General features: G+C 43.2%; 2 protein-coding genes across 2 annotated transcripts in view; one reads left to right on the plus strand and one right to left on the minus strand.

The window, feature by feature from the left end:
* chtf8 (chromosome transmission fidelity factor 8) overlaps positions 1-251 on the minus strand; it is a 5,348-nt gene extending 5,097 nt beyond the window's left edge. Inside the window, exon 1 of the mRNA XM_015388928.1 lies at positions 99-251. Within this exon, the coding sequence (XP_015244414.1) occupies positions 99-118 (20 nt within the window). The 5' untranslated portion in view covers positions 119-251. The remainder of the gene's footprint in view (positions 1-98) is intronic.
* Positions 252-9,425, plus strand: part of utp4 (UTP4 small subunit processome component) — a 12,045-nt gene continuing 2,871 nt past the window's right edge. The window contains exons 1-10 of the mRNA XM_015388926.1: positions 252-335; positions 4,234-4,398; positions 4,466-4,654; positions 4,728-4,812; positions 5,086-5,175; positions 5,260-5,471; positions 5,548-5,719; positions 7,045-7,136; positions 7,778-7,874; positions 9,075-9,139. Of these exons, the coding sequence (XP_015244412.1) occupies positions 4,240-4,398; positions 4,466-4,654; positions 4,728-4,812; positions 5,086-5,175; positions 5,260-5,471; positions 5,548-5,719; positions 7,045-7,136; positions 7,778-7,874; positions 9,075-9,139 (1,161 nt within the window). The 5' untranslated portion in view covers positions 252-335; positions 4,234-4,239. The remainder of the gene's footprint in view (positions 336-4,233; positions 4,399-4,465; positions 4,655-4,727; positions 4,813-5,085; positions 5,176-5,259; positions 5,472-5,547; positions 5,720-7,044; positions 7,137-7,777; positions 7,875-9,074; positions 9,140-9,425) is intronic.

Consider the following 9,425-nt stretch of genomic DNA (forward strand, 5'->3'; position numbering starts at 1 on the left):
AAATCAGTAAATTTTTATTTTTTTTTTAGTGGCCCTAATCCTCTTCCGTATAATCCATGTACGGGATTTATAAATCTGCCGCATGAAGCCAAACTCACCGAAGGACAATCTGAACCATCCTGCTGCGAACCGGCCAACAATCCGCTCCAAGAACAGCGTTTATCTAGACTTTCAAGATCCACTACAGTTCTGTTTACTTCGGCTTCCCGCGCTGCTCCAGCGAACCAACCGACGGTGCGTGCTGATGACGTCATGGCGTACTTCCGCCTGTGTTTCCTGATCCGGGTCATCAACGTGGTTTCTGATGTTTTTAAACGTGCAGCGTTACATCTGAGGTGAGTTCTGTTCAAACCCAGCATAAATGGACGTTTTAAAGCGTTTTTCTGGGCTGTAGTTGAGCTCTGAGCAGTTTTACTGCCTTTAAGTGACTCACCAGGTTCCTTTATGTTAGCTTTCGGAGCTAACTGCCGTTATTTCTGATGGTGCCGCGCGCCGCCTATCTAACTGTCCTTTAAAGTTGGTTCTTATTTGGAGAGCAAGACTCTGATTTAGTCCTTTAGTTCATTAAATCCCTACATAAACGGGTCTAATTGTAAAGCTTGTAATATTGCGGGTTTATGTCTATGCTGGACTTTTCTTCTGTTAAAAGGCGTTTTTTAGCGCTAAATGTTTTCTGGATTCAGAAGTGGAAGTCTGGACTTAATCATTCTGGAATTTAAATGTTTATTTCGCTGAAAGGAAGAAGTTCTAATCTCAGCCAGACGCTTTAAACTAGTTCCAGGTTTGCTTCAAGTTTTTGACCGCGATTGGCTCCTCGGGGCCACCGTCCTGCGTGTTTTACGCACCTGATTGAGTGGGATAATTAGGAGCTGACACTTTCTTCTCACTAACGAGGCTAAAGAAGTCTCCTTTAAACTCATACACAGAATCTACCCCGTTAAAGTCTATTTAAAGAAATTAAACTCTGATATTAATGTTAGCTGTTCCTTCTGTGACACTTGCCCAGAATCGGTCACTCATCTGTTCTGGTTTTGTCATTATTCTAAAGTATTTCGGCAACACTTTTGTACTTTTATTGTGTCAAAAATATCAATAGGATTTCAGTTATATTGGGTAAATGTCCTGTTTGGTTTTCAACAAAATGAATGAATGAATGCGAAGTGTTTTCTTCTCAATTTATTAATTATTAAGGCTAAATTTAATCTTCATAAATGCAATTGGTTGAGAAAAAACCTGACTTTTCAGTTTTTTTGATTGAATTTAAACATTATATATTTACAATTCGACCAAAAACAACTTTATTGGCTTGCAATCAAATTGGAATTTTAGATAATTTATTGTGTTGAATTACTGTGGCATCTGGTATTTTTGTCACCTTTGGTACTGTTTTTCTTTAAACAAGATTATGTTGTCATTTCTTATTATATACTTTTATTGTTTTCTGTTAATGCTCCCCCTGGCAAATGTTTTTATTGTTTTGTGATATGTACACAATGCAGTTTTGTATTGTTGTGTTGTAAATAATAAAGTTTATTAAAAATAAATAAAATAATTGGGAGCTGACAGGCTGACCTCCCTCTACCTGCTTTCCAGAGGGGGGGGGGGTTTACCATTAGGCAATACTAGGCAGTTCTCCAGGGCCCCAAGTTCCTGGGGGGCCCTAAAACTCTATTAACATGTTTGATTAATACAACTATTCCTTATTTAGACTTAGACATATTTATTTTTGTATACATGAATGTAAACAAAAAGAAATTTCATTTAAAACGGCTCTAAACAATTTCATTTTTAAAGTGCAGCCTTGAAAAACATTAATAAATACATAAAAAATAGTAATATAAATATGACTGTATATTTACAGTTCTAACATTAATATTTTTTTATATAAATTTGTGCAAATTAATTGTTTTTGATAAAAATCCTTTCACTAAAATGTCATCAGAACACTTATATTTAGGGTGTCTGAGCCCATGGATCAGTCCATTTGCTGCACATGTTCAGAAAGGTCCAAGAAGAAAGGAGCAAACCATTTGAAAACAAGAGGTGTGAAGAGCAGTGTTGCCGACTTAAGCTGGGCATTCACTGTGGGAGTTTTTTCAATCTTTGCACGCAGCTGCAGCTCACACTGCACGATAAAACCCTGCAGTTTCGTCGTACAGTGTGAGTTTACAGCTCAGGATGTGCAGCACGACGCTCTGATGCGATCTACCTGCTCACACTGGACGTCTAAAGAGGTGTTCCCTCTGACAAACAGGGTGACATCCTGATGAGAACAAAATGTCGGCACACCTGAAACAATCCGCTCATTCTTCATTTTTAATAATTCTGACCAAACATTTGAAAATAGTCTTTTTATTTAGTTTTGTTGTTAGAAAAATGAACAGGCTCTCCTTGGGCGTCCTGATGATTCACAGGATTGAATCCAGGAAAACGGTGTTTAGAGAAGCTGGGTCGACCCAGCACTCTGCTGGTGGCAGGGTTCAGTGGGAAAACCAAAGCTGGAGGCTTTGTAACCTTTGATAAAGGTCAGACTGGTCCAACCAGCTGAGGACTTCTACCAGAACGTCTCAGTGGTGGTGGCAGCATCATGCTGTGGGATTCCAGATGCCATTAGATGCAGAACCACCAACTTCAGTTGTTTCAGCAGCTGAAGACGAAGGCGGGTTGGATCGTTCTGGCCTTTGGGTCTAGAACTGTGGTCACCAATTTAAAAAAATCATCAACCAGTAAAGGTCCGGAGACATTTTTAATTATAATCTGTTACTTTAAACAGAATTTAACTGAAATAAAAGGAGTATTTTTTATGCATCCATGTTATACATAGAAATTTAAATAAAAAAATGTAAAAAGAAAAATAGAACATTTTAAAATTTAAAGTGTTTTTCAGAGAACAAGAGACACTTTCCTGATTCACATATAAAACACCTGAACTGACTTTTTTTTTCTGTCTTAATGAGAGCAGTGGGCTTTAGGTTGACCTGTAAGGCTTTAAACCCGGGTTTGAATGGAGACTAAGCCATTCCAGGCTCATTCGTGAGCTTATATATTCCCATAAACTAAGACTGTTTAATTAAATGATTGCATGCAAACCATTGGTACTTCAACATACCAGGGAGCAGAGTTTTCATGTCAATCAAAATATTTATTTTATACTAATTGGCTTAAAAGTTTCATCAAATCCAGTCAAAATGCCCAAAAGCGCCTCTCATAATTTCAAAAGAAACTTCTCCTCTCAGGCCTGGATGAAGAGATGCTGTGAAGAGATGCAGAGTTTGGAAGCAGAACAAACATAGTTCATACAAACCATGGATGATGTTAGTTATCCCTGTTACAAAAATCCACAACAAAACTGAAATATTTGGGCAGAAACTGAACATATGCTGGATTATGGTGGGGATTTTTTAAATATATCATATTAAATTAATCGTTAATTTCCGCATGTTTTGCTCCGGAATTTTTTGATAATATAGCGCATTCTCTCTTTGAGTTCTGAGGAAGTCGGTGCGGAGCAAGACGGGAGGAACAGCGGAGGCTGTAGGCTTTGCTTTGCGCAGGAGGTCTGGAGCGCAGCGGGGCGGTTAGGGAAGATGTGGGATTTCGGGGTTAGACACTGTCGTTAGACAACATGCGGTAATTTATAAATATTATAAATCAGGTTGGGTCCGGATTAGCCAGCAGGTGGATCCGGATCCGGTCCGCTAATCCGTGGCCTCTGGTCTACAATCTGACATAAATGTGGCGGTTTATAGAAGACGTCATGAACCTTTTCCAGCTGTAGTGAGCAAATGGATCCAACTTGGTCTGGGAAAAGGAAGCTAACCAGCTGCTAAAGCGGAATCAGAGCTAACAGAGAAAGGGTCCTTCATGTTGAAACCAGAAGATCAGAAACAGACCTTCAGCTCCCTCTGAACGTTTCCTCCAGGGTTCAGGTCTGGAGGTGGATCTCCTGATCCATCCTCCCATCCATACGGTTATCCATTATGGCCTTGGTGGGCAGATAACCGGTTCAAACAGGTTTAGTTTATGCAGATAATGAAGTGAAGAGGAGAACTTCTTAGAGAAGAACAAATATCAGCTTTCATAAAGCAGGATCAGTCAAGAAGAGAAAGACAGGAGGTTTAGACAGATTCCTCCTGTTCCCCAGCAGGAGGCGCTTTTGTGCCTCCAACAGTTCTGCTCTTTTATTGTCCCTGAAAAGATGCTGTAATGGAAATGTCTCTTTCTCTGACCCAGTGTCCAATGGGGGAGTTTAAGGTGCACCGAGTCCGCTTCTTCGACTATATGCCCAGCGCCATTCGGGCCATGGCCTTCAACCGGCAGATGGAGCGGCTGGCCGTGGCCCGGGCCGATGGCGCCGTGGAGATCTTTAACTTTGCTGACAACTACTTCCAAGAGAAGGTAAGGGCCCACGTAGCAGGTGGTGAGGACGACAGCTTCCTGGACCTAACCTCCTCCTCGCTCTCAGGTGATTCCTGGGCGGGACGGGCGAGCTGTGGAGGCTCTTTGTTGGGTGTCTGGCCGCCTGTTCAGCGCCGGTTTGGATGGCGCCATCACGGAGTACGACCTGGAGAACCTGAGGCCCCGCTACAGCATGGATGCCTACGGGGGGCCGATCTGGACCCTGAGCAGCAACAGCCAGGGGACGCTGCTGGCGGTGGGTGGACCCTCAGTCATTAAAGATGTTTTTGATCTGTGCTGAGATGTGATGGGAGCGTTTCCTCCCACAGGCTGGCTGCGAGGACGGCACCGTGAAGATCTTTGAAGTCCTGCAGGACAGAGTCCAGTTTCAGAGGAACCTGGACCGCCAGAAAGGTCAGTGACGATCCGCTTCTCTGGTCCTGCTGATAAATGATGCTGAGGGTAAAGAACCGAGCTGATCTGCCAGGGGCCCAATGGTAGTCACTGGTTCTGTTCTGGTTACCAGGCTCGGTCCGGTTGGCGAAGTTTGAATCTGTTTTTCCATTTCCAGCCGTTTAACATAGAAATTGATTTGATGTGATGCATGAAATGAGTCAGGAAGGCAGACTGGTTCTGCTTGTTCTGTTGAACCTAGATTAACTGGACCGTGTCCAATAAATGATTCAGGTCGGATCGTTTCTCTCTGCTGGCATCCGTCTGGTGGACAGATCGCCGTGGGAATGATGGACATGCTCCGGATCTTCGACACACAGACGGGTAGGTTCATCCTGAGCGGATCAACGTAGGACTTGCCGCCCGCTGGGCTTCTTCATCCCTTCTTTCTCTCTGGTTCTGACCCAGGCCACGCCACCCAGAGGATGCTGGTGGAGCGCGGTCTGGGGGCCTCTAAGAGCAGGGAGGTGGTGGTTTGGAGCGTGGCCTTTCTGTCCGACCACACCGTCATCAGTGGAGATTCAGCTGGAAAGGTCCAGATCTGGGACGGCTTAACTGGAACTCTGATCCAAACCCATCTGGTGTCAAAGTGGGACGTCCTGGTTCTGTCCATTTCCCAGGTGAGTGAGGTTCCCATTGAAGTGCTTTCTGAGCTGAACATTCTAGAATGGGTCATGATGTGTGAATGATTGACAGGATGAGAGCAGCGCGATGGCCGGGACCTCTGAGGGAACCGTGGTCCAGTTTCAGTTCATCTCCTCCACAGTGGGACAGCAGGACAGGCAGTGGGTCAGAACCAGGACCTTTAAAAACCACTCTCATGACGTGAGGGCGCTGGTTCATACCGACACGGCTGTGGTGTCTGGAGGTTGGTGCTAAATCCTCACATTAGCATAAATGTGCTTCTATTAACAAGATCTTTTAGCAGAACTGCAGATAAATCAGGTTAATTAATCTGAGTCGTAGAGTCAGTTTCATAAACAGATTAAATTTCTGTTTAATCTGTCTTCTATTTTGGTCATATTTAACTTACAGTATTTTCACGACCATAAGGCGCACCGTACTAAAAGGCGCAGTCTCAGTTATGCGTGCCATTACTGTATTTAACACACACATAAGGCGCACCGGACTATAGGGCGCGCCACACATTTTGAGGGAAAAAAAAGACGTTTATATGCGCCTTATAGTCGCGAAAATACGGTATTTAAGCCAAGTGTAGCATAAAGACATTGACTTGTACATGTATATAAATGTACTGTTTATCTGACCATATTGTCTCAAAAGTTAGAAAATATCTATTTAAAAATAAAATCCATTGTTAAAATCTGTGGGGTTTTATGCAGGCCAGCTACTCCTAAATTCGGCCAATCACGTTTGATTGTGACCGGTTTCTTCGAAGCATCTTGCTAACCAGTTAGCAACTTAGTGCTAGGAGGTTCCCAATGGGAAATTCCATTGGGACCAAGTAGCAGTTAGCAATGACACTGTCAAGGAACACTATGGACAGAGGAAACATGCAAGAGGAGGAGAGTTTAGTGTCTGAGGTCGTGTCTCTGTAAATGTTTGAGCCCTTGCCTCGCAACGCTGCCAGTTCTGTTAGCTCTACGCCTGCTGAAGACACAGACGTCCATCGCTGTGAGTACTGGGATGGAACCCAATTGGGAAAGGAAATTATTCTTATTTCAACCGTTGCGTATATCAGCTGCGACGTATGAATCAAGATGCTATGATGGAAAACATTTTGACAGATGACCGTTGATATATGATTGGCTGAATTTAGGTGTTCAGGCTGACGTATGACTAACTGGCCTGCAGAAGATGATGAAAAAAACAACAGATTTTAAGACTGGATTTTTTTTTTTTTTTATAGAAATTTTCAAAATTTGGGGACAAAATAGTTTGATAAAGAGTACATTTATTAAACACATGTTTAAGCCAGAATGATGTGACATTTAAATATGATTTCCCTACGACTTTAAGCAACTAAAAACAACTTTGTTTTAATTCATCATGGTCACATTGCTGGTGATCGGATTTGTGTGAGATTTAGATCCTTGTCAGGAAAACCAAATAAAAACAACAACAAACCTTCAATCCTGCAAACTTCCTGGATGAGCTGCTGCTGTTCTGTTTGAAAAGCTGATTAACTCACTTTAAAGCTTAATGAATGACAAGGATGATGTTCCCTTTCAGGTATGGACACTCAGCTGGTAGTGAGACCCCTGCTGGACAAGGTGGAGAAGAACACCCAGGAGTCAGCGCTGCGTAAAATAGCTTTTCCTCATGTGAGTCTAGAAAAATTGTTTTGCTCATCAATTCAGTTTATTTCTATACCGCCAATTCACAACACATGTTATCTCATGGTACTTTACAGTTCAACCAGATCATCCAGTCAAATTGATTCAGTCTGTAGGGGATGAAGAGACATCAGCTGTGAGCTTAAAAGATCTCAGGGACATTGTTTCTGTTCTGGAAGACACAGCAGGAGCGTCGGAATCGGCCTCCCTACTGGAAGTGTCTGAATAGGTGCTGCCCCTACCACAAACCAAGGCTCCTTGCACTATGAGGAGCCGTGGTTTAGCCCAGCTAGCTTGGAGCACCACATCTGCTCTGGTTGATTTAAACACTGGATTCGTCCCTCAGAGCTGTTTGGATGAGAACTTGTAGTTTTGAGTCCCCTCTGAGGCCGGGCTCATCAACCCAGATCCTCTTTGACCTGGAAGAGTCTGTGTTGTTACTCCCGGTGAGGGGCAGGGGGGCAGCACCTCCATTTTGTTCATGGCGACCGTATCTCAGCCTCCTAACTCTCTTCCTCATCAGCATAAATGTTCAATGGCAAAAAAAAAAGTTGTAAAAACCCACCTGACGGTCATAAAAATCTGCTCCCGCCATGGTAGCCTGATGACCTCTGACCTCTACTTTACAGAGAAGCCTGGTTAGTTGTGCCAAGAAAGCAGGACTTCTGCTCTTCCAGTTCCCGGATCATTTGGAGGTGTGGCGGCTCGGAGAGAGCGACGGAAACGGTGAGAAAAATGCATCAAAGCGATGAATGAAGGCATGACTCTCTGTCCGCCATGTTTGCTTTCACTCGCTGTACCTATTTTAAAGCTGGCCAGAGGCCAGCACCATGAAGAGAGTTCAACCTGCTGGGATTCCTCCCAGTTTAACCAGTCCACAATAAAGGCAATCAGAATCAGCGGACCTGTACAGAAATACCTAAATGTCTCTTCTACTGTTTTATTCTCATCCAGACTCTGCTCTGACATCAATGATCCATTTCACACAAAAAAAGTTCCTGTTTCATTCATATTCACCTATGTCCAAAGTCCCTTATTTGTCTGGAACCTGAACACAACATGAATCCTAAACCGAAACCGTATCTGGTGCTCCATACTCGGAGTAAAAATATACCTGGAGCCAAACAGTGGTGAATATTGGAAGTGCAGTTTAATATACCAGTGTGTGAATAGTTTGGTCTGATGAATGATACCGTAGTTGTTTTAAATTGTTATTGAGTCAGATATGAGGCGGATAATGTTTGGTTTATTGAAAGGTTTTATCTGTCCTGTGCAAATGGGTTTGGCTGACACGCTTAGATTCCAATAACTCTGCAGTGTGGGGACTATAACTTTATTTGCAATGACTGTACTGCTTCTGAAGCTCCTTGGAAATGAAATTAGCATTGAACAGTAGTGAGAAGAAGCCTCCATTCTTCACCTGCTAAGCTTCACTTGCTAAGTTACAGAGTCTATGCTAACTGAGGGGTGGAGAAACCCAGAGAAGGCTGCAGCTGTTCAAATCCACACAAACTCTTCCAGCCTCCTTAATTTCACGGCCCTTGAAGGACCCAGTTCCAGTAGACCGGGTCCTTGGAGGACGCAGCTGCTGAAACCCAACGCACCCATAGTCCCCGTTTAGCGAACTGCTGGAGTCCATCAGGGCGGCGACCCGGTTTCTATGAGCAAAACTTCTGCTGCTTTTTAAACTTTTCACATTTTTGGATTTTACCAGCAGCACATCATATGTTAAAAATACTGACCTCTAGTGGTCAACATAAAGATAACTATTGCATCTGGTGCCACTAGATGACCTAGATCTACATGTCAATCTGATAATTGTTTACCAAGGAAAGGTTGAAAATAAGTTAATTATGTTATAAATTTGAAAAGCAACAACAGTAACTAGAACTGAGAGTAAACATGTGGTGGTGCTGTGGTTGACAGGAGCGCCCTGGGAGAGCCTGCCTGTGAAGAGGAAACCAGAGAAACTGATCCAGCTGAAGAGGAAGGTGGGAGGAGAGACACTGCTGGTTACTGGGCTAACTGGGAACCAGTTCTATTTACAACCAGCATGGATAATTGTCATCACTTCAAAATGAGTTCATTTATTCACAGGACTAAAAAGAATCTAAAGATTTTAAAATGTAACCATTGGTTAGCATGAGCAAGCACTGGTTAGCATGAGCAAGCACTGGTTAGCATGAGAATTGGTTAGCATGAGCAAGCACTGGTTAGCATGAGCAAGCACTGGTTAGCATGAGAATTGGTTAGCATGAGCAAGCACTGGTTAGCATG

The sequence above is a fragment of the Cyprinodon variegatus genome, unplaced genomic scaffold (assembly GCF_000732505.1).
Source record: "Cyprinodon variegatus isolate N-32 unplaced genomic scaffold, C_variegatus-1.0 Scaffold442, whole genome shotgun sequence".
In the NCBI taxonomy this organism is placed as follows: domain Eukaryota; kingdom Metazoa; phylum Chordata; class Actinopteri; order Cyprinodontiformes; family Cyprinodontidae; genus Cyprinodon; species Cyprinodon variegatus.